This window comes from Buteo buteo, chromosome 24 (assembly GCF_964188355.1).
Source record: "Buteo buteo chromosome 24, bButBut1.hap1.1, whole genome shotgun sequence".
NCBI classification, from domain to species: Eukaryota; Metazoa; Chordata; class Aves; order Accipitriformes; family Accipitridae; genus Buteo; species Buteo buteo.
Genome location: NC_134194.1, coordinates 18,847,607 through 18,868,364, shown reverse-complemented (window position 1 = coordinate 18,868,364; position 20,758 = coordinate 18,847,607). Strand labels below are relative to the sequence as shown.

General features: G+C 41.4%; 2 protein-coding genes across 8 annotated transcripts in view; both read right to left on the bottom strand.

Moving 5' to 3' along the window:
* Positions 1-4,580, bottom strand: part of RANBP17 (RAN binding protein 17) — a 165,036-nt gene extending 160,456 nt beyond the window's left edge. For 6 of the 7 annotated variants that reach the window (XR_012654361.1, XR_012654359.1, XR_012654360.1 and 3 more), the window contains exons 1-2: positions 3,790-4,130; positions 343-489 (exon numbers count right to left, since the gene is read on the bottom strand). Coding sequence is in view for 4 of the 7 variants with exons in the window: in XM_075057116.1 (XP_074913217.1) it covers positions 343-489; positions 3,790-4,098 (456 nt within the window). In the remaining 3 variants the exon portion in view is untranslated. Of the gene's footprint in view, positions 1-342; positions 490-3,789; positions 4,131-4,522 lie in introns of those variants that run through there. The other variant, XM_075057115.1, reaches the window with a different exon arrangement.
* A 6,426-nt stretch (positions 4,581-11,006) lies between these two features.
* LOC142044388 (kazal-type serine protease inhibitor domain-containing protein 1-like) lies at positions 11,007-20,045 on the bottom strand. The gene is made up of 4 exons (XM_075056735.1): positions 19,589-20,045; positions 13,827-13,987; positions 12,066-12,210; positions 11,007-11,137 (listed from the first exon to the last, which is right to left on the bottom strand). The coding sequence occupies exons 1-4, from the start codon at positions 20,043-20,045 to the stop codon at positions 11,007-11,009; spliced, it is 894 nt and encodes a 297-aa protein (XP_074912836.1).
* Positions 20,046-20,758: the final 713 nt, after the last annotated feature.

The window sequence follows — 20,758 nt, the reverse complement described above, 5'->3', positions numbered from 1 at the left end:
AAACAAGAACATGGTGATGTTCAAAGACCAGGTTATACCACACTGTGTCCTGACACTGCTCTACATATGACACAACCCCTGATTACAACCCTTCTGAAAGTACCAAGAGCTAAGATGCTTTCCCTTTTTGTCCCTGACATCTCTTATTGGCACTTCTACAAAGATCACCTCCAAATGAAAAAACTTCTACAATCATTTATAAAACAGAATATGTGCAAAAAAAAAGAGAAAAGCGTTTTGCCTTTATTGTACTGATGTGGTAATGGCTCATGACTGAGAAACCTATGTAGGCTTCCAGGAGCATGATTACATTTATGGATAACACATCTTTCAGATACTTACTGTTCCTTGTTCTAATAGAAGCTGGCATTGGCTGAGACATTCTGGGCTATCAATAAGCTCCAAGAGTACCTTCTCAGCTTGCATTCGCTGTGCTAGATCAGTTCCTTCATATAGGTGGTTACATAGTACTTCTAGTTCTGCCAGACTCTGTTAGGAAAGAACACAACTGAAACTTCCATGAAGACTTTTCAACCATGTAATATAAACCTAGATACTATATCAGTAACATGAACCATTACCTATGCTAAGCTTTCCAGTTGATTCACATTTAAATTACAAAAAAATAGAAGGCTTTCTGTGCCAAGAAGCCAAAAATAACTCTGAAAATTAAGTTGCAATTTCTTGTTCTCTCAGCTACCAAGGTATTTTTTAATATGGTTCAATCCTTTTGTTTTTCTGAATCTTCAGATGGGAAGTCCATAGCTTTTCCAAAGAGAGACGAAAAGATAGAGAACAGTGAACAGTTTGAGCTACGCTACTTGGAAAACTTCTACCAGATTTCATTTTAAAAGCTGTAACTACTCATTAAATTACTACACCTGGAAAAAATTAGCATTGTCTGTATCTGTTGATGCAAATATCAGTGAAAGATGGGACAATTCAGAAGCTATAGTAGCAACAGAAGAGCTAAAATTCCTCTCTACTTAGAAGCTGAAAAAGTTCTCTTTGGTAAAGGTGGGGTGTGGGGGGAATATCTCTCTCCTATGTGAGGGATACAATTTTTATCTACTAGTCACTGTCTCACAGAAGAGATGAACCCTTTGAGCGTGTTTTGGAATCATTACACAAACAGAAGTTTTAGCAGCCATCAGGTTCCCAAAGCCTATGTAACTCTCATTAAGAACTGGCCACGTCATTAGAAGGTACCCAGCAAAAATTTCATGACTTGAGCGTGACCTAGAAAGAAGAGGAAAAGAGAATACGCAGTATTTGACCAGCCTAATTTAAAAGTTTGAGTCAAAATCCTGTTCACCAGCCCTTCCAAAAAGATGTTTAGTACTTGAAATAAAAGATTTGGTTCAGCACGATCTAGTATCACTTATCCCGTAGCTCAAATGCCTTTTAAAAATCCAACAGTAACAGTGTCTTTGGCAACCAAAATACATTTGGTTTTGTCAATCAAACCATGTAATTTCCTAGAGACATGCTTCTTATCATTTAAAAAATAAAATCAAATCTTCTTTTTCCTTTTTTTTTTTTCTTCTTGTTGTTGTGCATATGGAGTCCCTGGCTTTGATCAGCTTTTTCTGAATTTCGGTAATAATGACGTTTTAAGAGTCCTTGATTTTCAGTCAAAAAGTAGCCATGTTCTTGTTCCTTTGGAGAAATTTTAAGAAAAAGCATATTTGCTTCTGGAATGAACAGATCAAATACCTCAAAGGCTGAGCTCAGCAGAGACATGCTCTGTTTTTGTTTTTCCACTCCCTATGTTCAGAGAGAGCAGAGGAAAAATAAGGAACAGGTAACAATCCCAGTAATGCAATTTTAGATGAAGCAAGATCCATGCCAATTAAAGTGAAAATTAAGACTCAAAAAATGCAAGCATACACATTAGGGAAAATCTAATAAAACACAAACCCTGCATAAGTGGGGTAAAAGAATTAGGGAATAAGGACATCTAGCAAAGATAGTCCTCGGACATGAATTACAGTGCATCTTTCCATCACGGAACAATTCCAATATAACCTGAGAAGCATGAACCAAATTATCATGTCATAACCAGCAAAAGTCAAAGACCCTCCTTTAGTTGATCTGAAATTTAACTTTCAAATCTGGACAAACTGTGCAACAAGTTTGATAAAGTCCAGAATAAAACTGGGATATCAGCCCAATCACCAAGGTCTAAATCATCTCTATACTAACGGGCAATAAAATAGCAAACCCTTTATAAGCTGGCTAAGCAATAATTTATACACAAAAAATTGATAGTGGATTTCAAGAACATATGCACTGTGTTAATACGTTAAGGTTACACCAAAATTTAGAAATTTAGGCTAAGGATCAGAATTAACTTCTTGCTGACAAGTTAAAATGTGAAGCATTTTATCTGAAGGACAACGAGGGAATTTTTAAAGCAAGCCTGAACAAAAACTAGATGACAATCTTCAAAGAAAAGGTGGTTTATTGGATATTGAGACTGATGACCTGCAGCACTATGAAATGCTTTATCTGGATACGTTTGGTCTCAGGAGAATGTTATGACAAAGTTTCTTATTGGTAGGCTGGAGGTATGGGCAGAAATCACTCAGAATTCTCAGACTGCCAAGGAGCTTGCTAGATGTTCTCTGGGTTATATTTTATGTACAGTACTGAGGAAACATGCTGATTTTCCTTGATTTAGATAGTGAAACAAAAAAAATACAATCTGAAAACAGCAAATACAACCATCTTGTGTGCAATGGCAACTCAGCTGAGCAATAGAGATGTTGTTAAACCTTATTAAGAAAAAATACTCGGAGAAACCAATGAGAAGTTCAAAACTAGCTCTCTATATTAGATATATATTTTCATCAAGAAAACAGAAGACTGCCAGAATTCCTTTTTTATTGTGAGACAAAACACATGAAACTGATGCCTTCAGATACCTCCTTTACTCAAACCCTTACCAATAGCTGAAAGGCGATTCCTAAGAAAACAACAATAGTGTCAATGAAGAGGATCTAGCAGTTAGATGCTGGCTGCTTTGAGTCAGGAGTAGAAACAGGCCTGTATAAGGAGTAGCACTTTTTGATCACAAAGAAGCATAACTTTTTCCAAGAAACAGATTCACATCCTAATGAAAGAGGTTAGATACTGCGGTTTATTTATTTTTTTCTGCTTGTCACACTTTCACAATATTCAAGAATATTCTAAATAAAGTTATCCAGATACTTCTGGTCCCACCTCTCCAGCTCTCAGAAGTCCCTGGCAGCTCTCCTACTAGCCAGTGAAAGAACCAAGGGCCAAAAATGCTGGGGGCCCAGCTCCACAGCAACCCACCAGGCAGGCAGCCAAGGAGGCAAGCAAACTGGCAGGAAACCAGGTAGGTTCCCGATTAAAGTTCTGCTGACACTTACAAATTCCCACAGACATTTTGATTTTAATCAGCATTTTCTGACAGAAAACATTCTACTAAGAAAGTTCCACCAGCTCTATATAGGATGGGCATAACTGCTGAAACGCCACAGTCTAAAAAAAAAAAAGAAAAAAAGCCATTTGGATATGAGGTGAAAACAAAAGATATTTTAGTGGTCCTTTTATGCAGCATGGCTGGTACCCAAGTATTTAAATAAATGCCTAAAATGGCCTCTCTAATGCTGTCGAAGCCTGCCGCCACCGACCCGGCGCAACCGCAAGGGATGCCCAACGCATGCTTTAACGCCTCGGCAAGCGTCTTCCGAGGCCCTTTTCCCGCTCTCCCCTTCTTCCGCTGTTGTTCGAGACCCAGTGTCAGCGGGCGACGTTCACCTCGGACGAGTCCCGGCGAGGGGCCGCCTCTGTTTTCCAGGGACGAAGCAGAGCAGGGAACCAACCCACCGGTGCCTTCAGGAAGAAGCGGCAACAGGAGAGCAGGTGCGGCGAGCTCACACGGCCCTGGAGTAGCCGCGACCCCGGCGAGGGTCCCGAGCGAACCCACGCCGATGCGACGCGATGGTCAGCACAGAAGACCACCCACCTCAGGCCACCCGCCCGGCACCACCGTCCAGCCCCGCCGGTCCCGGCACCGCGGACGCGCTGACACGACCGCTCCAGCTCCCACGGCGAGGACAGCAGCATCACCCCTCCACCGGACCGGACCGGACCGGCCCGGCCCGCCGCTCCCGCCTGACAACAGCCCACCCGAGACCGCCACCTCGGTTCGGCGCTCCGACCGGGCGCGCCAGCTCCCGCTCGCCCCAACGCCGCCCGCAGCTCCCCCGGGCGCCTGCCGGGCACCTTTCGCCCCTCTGCCAGGGGGAACCTCCGCACCCCGCGCTCCCCTGCCCCCGCTCAGGCCACCAAGGGGCCGCAGCCGCCCCGCACCGCCCCGAGGGCTTCCCCCGCGCCCCTCAGCGCCTCCCTCCCCGAGCTCCCCGGCCCGCCGCCACGACAGCCCCCATGGCGGCCGCGGCCCCGCACGGCCCGCCGCGCCCCGATGGCCGGGCCAGGTCCCAACGGCCCCCGCCGCTCCGCTCCGCCTAGCCGCGCCGGCTGCACTGACCTGGACGCGCAGCGCCATCTTCCCGAGCGGCGCCGGGAGCGGGCCGCGGGGAGGGGCCGCGGGCCCGGCCGGGGCTAGGGGGCAGTGCCGAGCCGAGCCGCGCCGCGCCGGGGCCGGCCGGGTGCGAGGGGCGGGCCGGGCCGGCGCCGGGGGCGGCCGTTGGGGCGGGGCCGCGGCGGGGGCGGGCGCTGGGGCGCGCGGGAGGGGCGGGGCGGGGCGGGCCGTGCTCGGGCGCGGGGGCGCCGCGCGGCTGCGGCCCCGCCTGGCCCGGGGCCGAGGGGGCCGCCGGGGGCGGGAGCCGCCATTTTGTCCGTGAAGCCCCCGCAGGCGAGCGGCCGTTGGCGGGCTTCCCTTCCTCTCTTGGTGCCGGCAGCCGAGCGGAGGAATCTCTCCTGGCTGACGAGGCCACGATTTTCAGTAGTTAAGCGCATTTAAGTGCCGCTGTAAACCTGTATTGGGCCTTGCCCAATGCAGGTTGAGGTACAGTTTCCGAAGCATTTGCTCTCAGATTGTGACAGCGGCAGCAAAAGGAAAGCTTTCCACAGTGCACGTGGGAGCATCAGGTCACACATTCCACGAGAGGTTATAGGAATATTCCCATTTTACAGCCAGCGATTCACAAGCTGCAGGGCTGTAAGTCAATGGAGCGTTCATTTCCTACATTTATAAATCCATGGTCAGTAAACATGGGCCAAGCCATCATGATGCTGCTCTGTCTGTGCTTCTTAAAAGATACAAACCAAAGCCTGTGGTGCTGAGGCGGTTTTCAGACCAAGGCAGCAGCCGGGAGTTTCATTCTGCTTTGGAAGGTGCTGGAAGGTTGCTGAGAGTGGAAAAACCCAGGAATGCTGCTTCAGTCCAGAAGGCCAAAGAGATGGTGCTCTGGTGGTTACAGCTGCGTCCAGGGACAGATTGCTCAGTTATCCCAGAAAGGGGGGAATCCCCCGCTACAGGTGCCTATAAAAGATCAAAGAAATTAAAATTAGAGAATAGAGTTGTCTCAGTTTCCGGTTGGATGAGATGAATCCCATTTTTGCAGACCACTGGTACAGATAACAGGTGGAGTCTGCGGCAGCAAACACTTAGATTAACATAGCTGGTTTACTTCTTAAGTTCAAGTGCTGCAAAGACAGAGTCTGATCCAAGACATTCTCCTTCTAGAGTTAAAGGAATAATTCAGGGTTAGTGAGGAAAACACACCATGTAAATCAGAGACAGAAGAAGGTCAATACAGAGGTTATCCAAGTTAAGGACATAAAGCCACTTGAACAATGCCTACAAGTGTCTGCGTGAGAAAAACCTGTTTTAATGCAGCGAGCTTCTTCAGAGGAAAACGTCTAACTGATTCTAACCACTATAAACTGAAGCTGAGCAAATTGAAAAGAGAAATAAGCAATGCTGACAGTTGTCGGCTGGAATGACTTGCGCCAAAGGATGGTGCCTTCCCTGTCACTACATCGAGAGTGGTCATTTTCCTGAAAGGTGATGCTGTAGGTACGTGAGCTGTTTTCTTGGGCAGAAATTGGTGAGGTTGTACAGCATGGGTTACAAAGCCTGACACATACTGCGTGCATGTACAACTTTGCATCGTATGCCATCAGAGAGCAACCAGATTTTGTCACTAATGAAGAAACCTAGGAAAGACCAAAGCAAGAAGAGCATCTCTGTATTCCTTGTCCTGCTAAAGGTGAACAGTGGTAGTGTACAGCATGAAGCCAAACAGACACCAGGGTAAAACTCAACAACGTGTTAGTTTAGGCTTCACAAGACACTTCTGGAGTCAGTGGCATGGGGAGGAGGGAGGATTAAGTAACAATAAATAAAGTGTGATGGAGGGGTGGCAGCAAGGACTGCTGCTATAGCCAGCCGTCAGCGTTTATGAATGTCGCACCCAAAAAGCTTGTTGTTGGGCATACTGCTGTTTGATGTTTTAACACAGTAGGAAGAATTTTTGCTTTGACCTCCACTGCTCTGAACACCACGGTGATCAAAAGTCCATGTAATTTTTATTCTGGTTAACAGATGATACAGGGCCTGAGCAGTTGGTGTAAAATTATTCATGTTTCTCTGCTGCTCTATCGGCCACATTGCAAAAATTTCCATGTTAAGCCTGGTAGCCCCAAAGAGGCCCAAACTGGTAGAGTTCCTCTGGAAATGGAAGCTGCTCTAGACCTGGAATGAAAAAATGAATTGGGTATATTCCTAGCTGGATTCACCTTCTAGCAGCAGGTTCGAGAAACAGTTATGACAATCTAATTGAGGCAGGAAGAGTAATTTCTCTGTACATGAACTATCACAGTTGAATGATGATACCATCACTGAACCATATGCTTTTCTACAAAATACCTTCATTAATTATTGGAGAATGAAGCAAAATCAAAATGGGAAATGGTGTTAAGTGGAGTTTCTTGTTCTCCTGCCTTCACAACTTGACTCTAGTGGCTGGCACTTCTGAAAGTCAAATGGATCATTCTTGAAAAGCTGGCTCTGATTACCCAGTCCCCTAATGACTGCCTCAGTCCTGGCACATGCCTTTTAACCCAATTTTTCATTTTTTAGCCTGTGAAGAAATAGAATCATTTATCTATAGCCATAGTCTAAAAGAAAGGAAAAGTCACAAAACATACCGGGAGCAGAATAAAAGGACTGGTGGTACACAGAGAAGAAAGGGAACAGAAAGGATTTAAAAGGAGAGCAAAAGGACAGATCAAAACAGAGGAATTCCCAGGACTGAGGAATAGGGAGTGAAATGGTGGCTCGGGGATGAGAAAAGTCAGCCATAAATTCTAATGAGGAAAATTTGGGAGACTTTCTGATGCAATACAATTGCAAACTGTCCAAAGAGCCAGAAGCAGCTTGCCAGTATGGGTCAAAAAGTAAGAGGAAGCTCTTGCATATCCTTCAAAGACCTTGACCCCGTGAGCAGCTCTAGCAATGACTATGAATCTTGCTCCAGGTGACAGGCCATTGCCTAGGCCGTGCCACTAAGCTATGCAAAAAGACATGCAGAAATGAGGTTAGTAAGTTAAATAGTTCAGGAGCTGAGTGTAATCCATGGACAGCATATGTAGCCAAGAATGAGCAAGAGCTTGTGGCATCTGCAGCAATGAGCCAGTTTCCAGCTTGTCTGGAGTAAGTGTGTTTCTTCTTCACCAGAAATGCGTGTTCCCCGCCGGTTTGAGTCTCCTTTCTGTGTCAATGGATGAGCATGGACAGACGTTGAGAGCAGAAAGCTGGTACCATGAGGTAGGCAGGGAGCACTTGCTCAGCTGTGTGCTCAGCTGCACAGTGCAGCCATGTGACTGTTTGTACCTTATTTAATCGTCAGTTGAATCATTTTAATCTCTGACACACAGGCAATTGCATTTCTATATCCGATTTCTGTCAACTATAGCCTGATTATTTTAAGGGGAAAAAAATCGGTCTAGCTAAAGAATTAATGGATTCCTAGACTAATACCTGACAAAACTCCTGAGATTTAACATAGCAAATAAGAATGTTAGGTTGTGAAACTACCCCAGACCATGTCAGAGTCCTAGCCCAAAGGACAAAGCTGCATTAAGGAGTGTAATTTATTTAGGAACTTTTGTAGAATTCCTTTATCTTTACATGGGAGGGGGAAATTACACAGTGAAGATGCTTGTCTGACAGGCATCGACAGGAAGAAGTTGTGACATGAAATTCAGACTTGCTTCCATGGAAGGTAGCAAAATTCTTGCTGTGTTCAGTGAAATTGTGAGGTCTGCCTCACAAGATGCAGTACTGAGACCTCCCTGCAGTATTAATATACAGTTTCCAGCTCAAGTCTGTCTCATTTTCTGCTAGGTGGAATAAAACCAACTTCCTCAATTTGCTGTTACTTTGGATTATGTGAATAGATCTGTTGCTACAGGCAATGCATTTACAATTAGATCCATTCATTTGTCACGCAGCTTAGAGAGGGCTGAATCTTCTGCATGCTTTTTTCATTTAATTTTAACTGACTTGATTAAAGCATATAAACAAAACCAGCCATTTCTGTCCCCCCCAAAAAAGGAACTAGCAAATGTTCAGGGTATCAGTGTTCCTTCTTTTTTTGTATCACATTGGGATTTTTTGTAAAATGCAGCTTTCTTACTGAAAGGAATGGCTGATAAGTTACAACAAATTATTATTATATATATTTTAAAATGCATACAGAGATAAATGCAATATATTTAATTTAGAACCCTTTGTTGTGGGAAGGTTAGCTTTTTTTAAATAGACATAGTCCATCAGGTCAAACACTCACAGACTGCTATTTGATAGGGTTCTGCTACACATTTTCTCATTCAAACATTCTTTTCTTTCTGCTTTTCATTTTACATTAACAACGGCAAAAGGCCCCAAACAATTCTAATTTATTTCTATGGCTAATGATTTCAAGATTATTTTCTGTGCCACATACTAGTCTGTGCCAGTATATATTGCCACAATTCAGTGATTGGTTTAGTAATCTAATTCATTCATTTGCAATGCAGATCACAATTGATCTTGAATGTATGCCTGCAGATTACATAGTTCCATAAAAAATACCCACTTAAAAAAAATTTCAGTGATTTCTACCAGACAATTTTATGTTCAAGTTAATAGGTAGTGGATAAGCAAAACAAGTTATTAGACATATCACTAAGAAGACCAGGAAGAGCTGGTAGCAACAAAATCAGTAGTTAAATATAAAGCCATTTCATACTCCTAATTAAAACTAATTAATCTTTTCAATGACACAATGGCATACTTTCTACTCATAAATTGACAGTACTCCAGGAAGTCTGAAACAAAATAAATTATTCTTTGCTTGTTTGCTACCTGGACAAAGATCAATAATACCTCAGGGCAAACACAGTCTATAGCCAATCTCTTAATGTAATTCAAAGTGAAAGGAAAAATCTGCCTAATGGCAAAAACCCACAAACCAATCACATTAAAGGAAGAATTTGTGATGCACTGTATATACATTAAAAAATCTAGGCAGTATATGTATGCCTACAGAAAGATTGCCCTTAAAGCTTCCTTAACACTGTTAATTTAACTTCGAGTTACCTCGGTGTGTGCAGTAATTACTACATGCTTTTGTGCATTGGATAAAGAAGACCGCAAATACTGAGGCCTTACATGCAGATGCCTGAACTTTTGCTTCCTTAGTCATTAATGTCGTTGGGTAATTTACTGCTATTCATCTGTCCTCAGCCAATGGGAACCAATAGGTGTAACTGCCTCCCAAAAGCGGTTTTCATAGTTTAGTATCTTCCATCACCCATTAATTCAGAGCCAGCCTTCATGTAATTAGTTAACAAAAGCAATTGGAGAAATTTTTCAGGGTGATCACTTTACACTTTGAAGTCTTGTGTTTTTGAATTGCATTTCATTTGCTGTCTGGTTCATGCTGATCAAGAAGTGGTTTAGACAATTTGAAAAATGTGCATGTGTTCTGGTGGTTTTCAGAAAGAAAACGATGCCTGCTTTTCTGTCTGCTCTTTCCAGAAGTGTGGCATTAGCTGAATGCACTTTGGTTGGACATAGTACAGATGGGTCAGATATAGGAGCAAGTCTTGGACAGTCCAAGACAAAGGACAAATACTGGCCCTGTTGTGCAGGTCTCTGTGTGTTTGAAGGGCATGGACTTAGCTACAGAACAGCCACCTCCTTTAAACTGCAGTAATTCTCACCAAATATGATGCTGTTCATAGTAAAAATAATGATCTCAAACCTTGCATCGTTGCCTAGGCTGGTGGGAAGAAGCCAACACTGTTAGGAGTAGTGCAAAAACTGTTAAAAAAGAAGTCAAAAGGTGTGCTTATCTGTTTGAATGCACAAGAAATCTTTTCTGGGTATTTTTGAGTATTGCTAGTAAAACAGCACTTACTTGCTTTAGACTGTGATTGTTTCATGTATCTATTCAAAGTAAGCAAAATAACCCCCCAAAAGACAGATAATTGGCCAGTGATGAGACTAACCATGGAAAATTTCAAATGAGAAGGAAAATCTTGCTGAAACTTATGAGAAAACATGAACTAAGGAGATTAAAGACTGTTTTACAACCTTAGGCTTGTTGCCATGTGAACAATCTCTTGATATTTCTTAGTACATTATAAAGAAAATTGATACAATGTAAAAATTTTGTTTAACTATGGACGTTCTTGTAGACAAATTAGAATGTTTGAAAGAAATTACAACATCATTTTCATTTTAAAAATTAATATAAAATTTGGTCCCGTCAGTATACTTAGTAGACAGGTGCATGTTTAAGAATTTTATTTAACAGTGTAAATGTATGGATTTATAACTGTTCTTACTTCTGGTAAGTAGCATGATAAACTTCAGCCGAAGTTGAATTTCAGGAAGGTGGATACACAAGTGAGTGTGTTATCAGAGGAGCCATTTACAGCACAGAAACTACTAGTAAATATAACAGTGTGAAAGGTATTGGACAACAGATGTATAAAAATTATTATTCAGAATTGTTTCAATTTTCATAGTCCCCAGATTCATATTCTTCCTCATCTTCATCATCAGAATCGTCATAATAGTCCCCATATTCAATGCTGTAGCTTGCACTTCTACTGCCAGCAGTAAATGCAAATGCAGGAGATGAGCCTGCAAGACATAATTGAATCAAGATTAAATTAGTTGTAGATAGGAACAAAGAGGAAAGCATGGGGTTGGATCTGTATGGCAAGCTCAGTGTTTCTGAATCCTTGTTAAGTTTTCTATTAAAAGGAAAGGGTTTTTATCCAATGACTTGACCTCATACCACTGAAGCTCATGATATATGAGCAAATTTCTATATCATTCACATTTTAAAATGTTGAAAATACATTTAATTCCCAACACTAGTAAACTATGAGTTCAGTCCTCTGTAGATCCTACGCACCTGAAAATAAGACCAGAGCCAATAAAGCTTTGAAAACCACTTGCAGAAACAAGGTCAGTGACAAACTAGACCAGTGACAAACTCCTCTAGACCAGGAGGTAAATATAAGACAATGTGTCTTTATTCTGCATTTGCCAGGAAACCCAGTTCTCCCCAGAGGAAGAAGGATGTTATTCTGCAGGACTGGGCCCAGTGCAAAACAACAGTAAAGCTATTTCTTACATCTTTCCAAAATTCTCATTAAGGAGCAACAACTGTTTCCTTCCTAATTTTTTGAAAAATAAACATCTAAGCAGAACTGCCATGGTTCAAAGACTCCTTCAGCTACAACAGCTGTTGTTCTGGGTGCAGAGTTCCTACTAACATCAAAGGACTTCTGTAGGATAAGGATAGTGGAATAATATGTGTCTCAGCTGTGTGGCTATAATCCACAGCTTTCTGTTTTCTGGAAGCTGGTATCATTTGCAGCAAAATATTACTATATTAACCCCCTAGGTGATAAAGTAAAAGAAAAGCATACAGAAAAGTTAAAATTTGGACATCTTTAGGTAATTTCTCATGTCCTTCATTTGCATTCTGATAAACCCATCCTTTGCAACCTACTTGTATGCATTTTTATATTCTTCACATCCAAATAATAAAAAAAAATACCATCAATGACTTTCAGTCTTGCAGAGGCGTATGTTGCACCATGCTTATTTTTGGTGTGGCAGATGTAAACACCTTCGTCTGATTTTTTGAGGCCTTGAATCTGCAGCCAGCCTGTCACACCATACTTCTGAGGCCCACCTCTTGCCTTTGAGAAGAGAAATAAATAGTTGAAATTAAGTAACTAGGAGACCATGATATTTCTCAAAATAATTGTGGATGGATTAAACATCGTTCCAACCTTCACTTTTTGTTTACTGCCATCATACTTTGATTCTGTTTGTTTCTGCTGCCCTATGTTTTAACTTCACATTGCTCTGTGCCTCTGAGTTCATGCTTTCCCATCGCTGCTCTTTAAACTTCATTGCCCTTCACAGTGCTCTCATTCCTGTTCCTTCTCATGCTACTGATTCCCGGTGCTCCTCCTGTCTCTTGTCCCAGCACCACTTCTTGCTGCTGCTTCAAAACATTGCCACCTGTTCTCAAGCTCAGAAGTTTCTTCAGGATGAGAGTGGCAGGTGGGTCTGGGTGAGTTGTTCAGGGCTAAGGGGCCTGACCAAGCTGGCACTCAGCATCCAGGTTTTAATGGATTGGCATGACATACCATGTAAAAGCTCATGACAATCGGTTTCAACTGACTTGGGCTAAAGCCTCTTAAAGGGACGAGCTTCCTTTTCCAAACAAACCACACAAAACCATTAACAGATGTTAACAGAGATGCTCTCATGCTGAATTGTTTAATGAGATAGGTTAACAGGTTCAGTTTAGCCTCTGAGGTGACCAGCATTTGGATGTGGCTCCGTGCACCATTGCTTCTGAGCAAAGTCCACTAATCAAACTTGTGTTCCTGCTGCCTCTGGAAACATTTCTAAATAACTTAGACCCTTAGAACTTCAGTAGTACTAAGATTAGCTTTTTCCGTGCTTTTTCTGTCTACATTTTTGTTCAGGTTGTGCCCCATGTCCATTGGATCTTACAGCTTTTGGGCTGTGTATCCAGAAAGCTGGATTTGCCATGCATTCCTTGCATAGTCTCTGTTCATATTCTTTGTCCATTGGAGAAGACATGCAGATGCAGGATTCACCCTTACTGAAGTCTGCCTGTACATCTGGCTTTGTTAGCTCGTCTCCCCAGAATTTTATTTCCATTTAAAAGAATTAGCATTTTGATTTATTTAATTTTAGCTCAAACTTTCAGGCTATTTCTAGATTTGCTTGAAGCCTATACTAATGCCATTCTACTCTTTCCCCTCAGATTAAAACACTGTGTCCTCCATAAAATGAGCAAGTTTCATTGCTTTCCTTTTGAACACCTCAGGGACTGAACCCAAATGGTAGGTCTCCAGAAACAGCATCTTGCAAAGGAGAAGTTTAGATACCTGCCAGAATTACGGTTTTGCATCAAGAGTAGTAAAATTGTTGCCAGTAGCCATCCTTCCCACAATGCACCTTCTTTTAGGTAATAGCCTAAACGGTTCCATCTATATGTTCGTTCAATTTTTCCAGAATCATACCTACATAAGGAGAATCTTCCATCTTTTCTTTCCCTGAAGTGGGCCAGATGGTACCCTGGCTGTTACTTCTGCTGGGACTGCTGAAGCAATGATCCTTGCTCTGACTGAAATCATAATTCTTTGCGTAGTCAGAGGGCCCCTACTGGGAATCTATTTCTTACAACAGTATTGTGTTCTGTAGGAGGAATTCACCGATTAATCACCCTAATCCTCATCCCAAACTGTAGGACATGGAAAAACTCAAGTTTTACCTGTACTGAGATGTGGGCGTCATCTCCTGGCAGAAACATTTTATTCCCCTTTTTTTTCCATTCAAGGTGTGGCATAGGATAGGCTGACACCTCACAGCCAAAAATGACATCATTGCCTGTGAAATTCTGGACATCCTGAGGTGGCATAGAAATAACAGGAGCTGCAAAGAACCAACAGAATGGTGCTTTAGAAGACAGTGAGCAAAAGACAACACAAACACAAAACCATGTAACATTAATTCCTACTTTATGTGATAAAACCGGTTTGCCTTTTGCCATCTCGCACACTGTGAAAAGCCACATGATTCCAAGCAGCTTTTAAAGCTCAGAACACCTTGTGTCCCGTTAAAGGGTGAACAGGCTTTTTAAAAACACTTATTTCAAAGGACCCATCTGTCCTTCCGTTTGCACATGATCATGAAACTCAAGCTGAAATTAGAAGTTTAATTTGTGTCCCATAAGCTGTCACCATGGACTAGGTTCAGGGCCCACCAGTCAAGTAGCCAGTACTTGACTAGACCTTCAGAGGAAAGTACAAGAAATTATGTAGCAGACAATCACAGAGTAACTTGATTGTACATGATAGTTCTTACTAATTTCTGTTACATTTTGGTTAGCTTAAAAGCTAAAATACTGAGATTGCTAGCTTGTCAAAATTTGTTTTCTGAGTACATCATTGCCTTGAACTTGCTAAAATCTCATCCCCCTCTGTTACCCATGGAACTCATTGCAGCAAGTTACAGATTAACAGCATTAATACATTTCACATTTATCCTTGATTGCTATCAATTTCATCTCACGTTCTTGTTATGAGACGAGTAATAAAAGCAATTGAAATCCAATTATTTTTATAAGGTTTTATGTTATGCTTATTATAATTATCAGATTGTCACTTACTTGTTTCCTATTGTTCTCTTACCCTCATCCCCCACCACTGTTTATTTATTGTCTCTGAATTATCCTCTTTCACTTTTTCCCAATGAAAAAGCTGATGTTAACCACGAGAGGGAGCCAGTCCAGGGATTTGAAGACATTGAAAAAATAAATTATCACCTGATGCATTCATACGTGATTTAAATACATACCCCTCTATAAGCATGTATTAACATACAAAAAGCTAACAGGAGATGATGATATGTAGCAGCAGAAAGCAAAATATCATAGTTACTGTTATCACAGCTTTCCTACTTTGGAGATCTCAGCTTTTTTTCCTGATCTATTTGTCCTCAGCAAGAAATGTTCTTCCTTCTAAAGTCCCGTTTTCTTTCTATTTCCATACCAGTGTTTAAAAATGAATGCATTTTCTGGTCCATTAGACTTGTCTTTAATTATTGCTTTTATTTTTGTACAGATCCCAGATGCTTGGAAACAGAAACTTGTAGTAAATAACTAATATATTTTTACTTGCAATATTTGAATCAGTATGTAGGTAGAGCATTTATGCTTCAGCATTTGGAATTGTAACAGCCTGTTCCAGATTTTCAAGCAAGTTTCTAATATATGTGTTAGGTTTTCAGGATTGATATCTGTGCAGAAAATATCAAATGTATACTGATTAAAATTAATTGCAAACAAATTATACAGCAAAGTATCGATTTTCCCATTTATGAATAACTCATTAAACAATCCTGCTACTCTTCAAAAGTAAGATTTTAAAACTAGGATACTTAAGCCCTTAAATGCTTGTTCTTTCATGAGAACTGTACATTCAGAATCTATTATTTCAAGAATCTTGTATTCAAATCAGCATTAACTGAACATCTTGGATGAGACATTTTTTGCCTATGAATTTATCACATAGGATCTGATATTAAAACATACTTTGAAACATTAAAACTTGGTGCAGCCACGCTCCCTTTAATGATACATCCACTGTAGCTGAGCTTAAAGTGTTAAAAAGAAACCAAATGTCTACTACACTGACTCACAAGAGTTCTTTAAATTATTCCTGTACAGAGACATCATGAAAAACTTTTTAAGTAGGCAGATGGTGACTGGTTAGTATTTTTGTTCTGGTGCTAACACAGGTGTCCTACGGATACACTGACAACACTAAAGTATTGCCAAGAACTGAGTCCTGCTTACATGGCCAGCCACAGACATGGCTCAGCCATGCGAGGCTGAGGGCTCTGGCTTCACCACGCCATGCAAACACATCCTTTGCCTCAAGGACCTAAGGATCTGAGTTACAAATCTACCTTATAGCTGTTCACATACAAGAAATTTGTCTGGCACTGTCTACCATACACCAAGACAAATTCCATGCTGGAAATACCCCTTCCTCCATTAACTGTAAGAAGAATACAGATGATAGCTTGGAAATGTCTAGATACAGTCTAAGTCCAACCCAGCTGAGTACTTTTATTGAGGTAGTTAAGGCTTTGCTGGACCAGGGCTGACCAGGACCGGCATCATGTGAGATCAAATTCATAGCAAGGAAGAAGAAATACAGTTTTGATCTAACCAAACTGCCTTTTCTGAATCTGAACACACAATAAATACTTGAATTATCTACTAAAACTTGAAGTGCCTCCAGAAATAAAATAATACTTGTCTCACAACAGCATTTGGCTGTATTTTACAGAAGAAAATTGAAGTAATGATGTATCATTTTAACAAAAATTTACAAAGTTCATTTTTGAGTGTTTCAGATTTTGTGTTCAGCAAAATTCTCCCATGCCTATCTGTGTGTAATTTTTTTGCATAAATGTATCTTTAGAAACAGATTTTTACTGTTATGATAACTGTCATTTCGATTCCTGCAGTAGATAAATTTTTCTTGATAGCTATAGAAAGCATTCTGATATCTCAGTGTTTGGAGGTGAATGTGCAGTAGCTGCTCCTTTCCTTTTACAGTCCCAGTCATGAATTATCCTCATGTGTTACAGAAGACATAAACCAGAAGCCAGGAAAAGTCATAATACTGCTTCACCTTTCACAGTCAACATTAACCCAATATGACTCCAGACTAAAGAATTAGATAATATGATATTTTTTTCCCCCCTTAACGCATACAAATTTTAGCTAATCTATGTCTGATTTGATGAAAATGGCAGAAAATTTTGTGGCTTATTTGGATTTTTACTCCAAAATTTATGTTTAAAATAAACTATGTGACACAGCTCAATATAAAGAGAATCACTGCTAGATTGTTCTGTTACTTCATTAAATCATTAGCAAGAGAAGTTTGAATATGAATGGGGATGGATTAAGTGTGGACAATCTGTATATAATTAATGTACTTAGTAACCTTGGTAAATTATTAGATAAACTGATCAAAACTAGCTTTCAGGAGAATAAAGGCTTTTTCAGTGTTTCTTTAGGGAGCTAGGCCTTTTTCTTCTCCTTTTTCTGGTGATAGAAGAAAGATAAAAGGCTATGCTCTTCTGATGAAAGGAGTTTATTGTTATTTATTTATTCATTGGTTGCTGTATACAATTAATCCGTTTGGCATCAATAGGAAACAGCAGATGCCTTGAAGGAGAAATAACAAAACAAAGTACTTTGAGTCGAGTGAAGGTTATATTTATAGCTTGGTACCAAAACCCCAGAGTGTTTAGTGTTTGTTTCTCATGCAAATTGGAGCCAGCGGAAAGTGAGTGCCACAGCGAGGTTGCTACTCTTAGAGCCAGACTCCCTGTTGCCTTTTGTCGTCAGTTGCAGCCATGAAAAACCAGTCTAAATCACGGTGCACTTTCACATGCCCACTGTGCTGCTTCAGATAGCTGCCGTGGCGAAGATGGGGGTTACTGGTAGACTTACGGGGGACTGAGGCATGGTGACCCCGTGGCAGCACCTCTGTGCCCTGCTGCTTGCTGAACGGCCCAGGCTCCTTCCAGGGTCTAAAACACAATCTACAAAGCCAGCATGGTCAGCTGCGGCTCAGAGAGACTGAGGAGAGGGGCACTCGTACTCCCCCTCCTTGGCAAGCCCAGCACCCACCTCGGGCTCAAGTGCTCTGCTGCAGCTGGGCGCATACAACTGCTGGGCACTTTCCTCTGCAAAAGCCAAGGAGACAGGCCCCCATTTTTCTTAACTAAACTCTGCACAGCACTGACATGGCTATGAACTTTCCCCCAGGCTTCTGTGCAATTCAGTAAGCTGAGCGATCCTAGGAAATTTCTCTGCATTCCTAGAGAAAGCGACCAACCTTTCTGGGGACCCAGGGAAGCAGTGGGAAAGTGTTGGGGGTAATGCCTGCATGCAGAGCAGCTGAGCTCATTCCTCCTGCTTGATGAGCGGTGCTGTGTGCCTCAGCATGGATGACATGGTGGATGACAACACCAGCAATTAAAAGTGGTAGTACTTCCAAATTAAAGCTTTTTGTATGTGGCCAGTTCTGTTTAATTAATTAGAGCGGACCATTGCTTTAACCCTGTATGCCTGAACAGCTACCTCTGCTGCGAAGTTAACATCACTTGCTACTAGAGTGACACTTCTAACTGAAATCTTCCTGAAGGGGTTATGCCGCAAGAACTAGTGCTATTTTAATCCCAAATAAGAACACCTACCCGAGGGCTAACAGGCTTTCAATCATACCATGAGCCAGTATGCATTGAGTTTTCTGAATGTCTCTTTACTGACAAGCCTCATTTCCCAGCTTAATACCCTAATGGCAAATAAGGGATTCTTTAATGGATCTTTCTCTTGCAACTACAGAAAGAGGAAAGAAGTCTGGTATTAGCTGATCATCACGTTTCCTTTTAAGTATTCAATAGCCAGTGTTCATTCAATATAAAAGCACAGCATACAGTCTAAATTGGAGGCAACAGATGGCTAGCGAGGAGTGGATAGAATGTACCCAAGTTACTCTCATATATGGACCTTTGCCAGAGATGCAATTTCAGATTCCCAGAACTGTGACCCATTTGTGGTCCAGAGACCTCTTCTACTTACTTCATTTGAGAAAATATTTCATTAACTTAAAAAAAAAAAATTCTCATTCAGAAAACAAAAGCCTGTTCACTTTTTCATTTTATATTCATGTGACTTAGGTGAAAGGTGCCGAAGAGTAAAGACTTGTAATAATGTGAAGAATGAGAACAGCATATGAGCAGGAGGCAGGATTCCCCTGTACAACCCAGCTAAGAATCCTTCCATTAATAATCATCGCAGACAACTGTTTGAGTGTCTTTAGGGAAATTGTTTCAGTTTGATTTTGTTCTAATATTTGGATTTCTATTTCATGGGTTAGCTAGATTTTATGGTGATTCCGAAATTGGATTATTTTGGACTTTTTTGTGAAAAGAAAAGACCTGTTAACTAAGCCCTATGTTCTTCTATTGCCTCTACTTCACTGCTTACCATATATACACAGGTGGATACACACATCCATATACATACATGTACGTGTGTGTGCATATATATATATGAATGAGATCTGCTTTGCTATCACCACTTTAATATCAGGTCAGTTGTCATATGATAATAATTGTCCAGTCCTCCCAGACAATCCTATATGTTTACCCATTCCCAATTTTTGTAGAAAATACCTCATAGTCTGCTTATTCAGAGCAGAGCTAGTCTGTAGATCTATGGCTTATTAGTCACCATGTGATTTAATCCACTAGTCTGATATAGAGGCTTATAACATACAAGATTAAGTACCAGCTGCTGAACCATGTTTAAAACAAAGTAGTATTATGAAAAAACAATCATAACAAAAATGCAGTATTAGTTTAATAGACTAGAGTATCTAGTAACACATCTGAAAATAAGAATCGGATCTTTTTTCAGTTTGGAAGTGCCTCTGTACATATTACCTGATTCACATGGTCCTTTATGTTTCATGCTGATATTCCTTTTCGTAGCATAAGCCTTGTTGAATTGACAGATGTTCTCGTAGGTTTTCCCTTCAGATCCACAGATGCTCTCTTGAGATTTGCACACACACTGGGGTTCAGGGACTTCCCCAAACCTTGCTTCCTCAGCATCCAACCTGCACTCGAGGTTGTCCCCACATTGCCCGTAAAAATGATTGCCCTGGTCCAAGTCGCAGATCTGACCTTCCACATTTCCACATTCAGGACAGCAGCCACAACGATCCAATACAGTGCCGGCTGGACAGTCTTTAGGCTCCGAGCAAAGTGCCAAATCGCATTTTCCACAACTATCTCCTTCCCTTAACAGCCTCCACCAGCCTCGGTGGTACAAGGCAGGGAAACTCTGAGAAACCTGCACCAGTACTACCAGCACTGCTGTAACCATCGGGTGCTTCATCTTGAGAATGTAACGAACAAGCAGAAAAGGTCCTTGGAGTAAAGCCAGGGTGGGGGGGAAAGAAAAAGAAAAAAAAAGGAAAGAGTGAGCTAGTGAGAGAAAAACATCACAATCCTCTTTTTGTTTTAGAATGTAAATTCTACTGCAAACATAGGCTTTAAGAAGAAATTAGCATCAGATTCCTAATCTGGAACTGATAATAAAAATGCATACAAACCCACCGGCTTTTCTCTAATGCAGTTTGGAATGCGAGTATTGCTTGCACAGAAACCAAACTGCCCCTTCTGACAGCTGAGTTGAAGCTCTCTGAAAAGCTGTTTGCTCAGTGTCTCCTTGAGCCAAATTTGCAAAGCACTGTTCTACTGAAACAACATTATATTGCAGCTATTGTAGAAAGGAGAACAGGGTAAATTAGTGTAAAATTAAGACATTAACTGCTATAAGCTTTTTTGTTCCCCCCCCATCAGTTGAAAAAGACGGTCACAAAAAGATAAACATGGGTACAAAGTAGCACCCAAGGTATCAGTACCCTAGAGCTGAGCCAGTGCTCTAGAGACTGGAGCAAGGTTTAACACCAAATTTCATCCATTAATGATCACAGGTAGGGGGTTCTGAGTTAACAATTTACTTACAGGCTCTTTACAAGCAAGGGACAATCCAAGACAGCTGGAATTGACTTTAAACTCTTGGATTTAAGATGAGAGGTGCCTAGA

Bases quoted from the DNA above. Each gene is read 5' to 3' on its own strand.
- LOC142044388 (XM_075056735.1), bottom strand. From the start codon at position 20,045: ATGAAGCACCCGATGGTTACAGCAGTGCTGGTAGTACTGGTGCAGGTT. The intron at 12,211-13,826 runs GTAAAACTTGAG...CTCTTCTCAAAG, and splicing joins ACGCCCACATCTCAGTACAG to GCAAGAGGTGGGCCTCAGAA. The intron at 11,138-12,065 runs GTATTTTTTTTT...TATGTCTTGCAG, and splicing joins AAGACTGAAAGTCATTGATG to GCTCATCTCCTGCATTTGCA.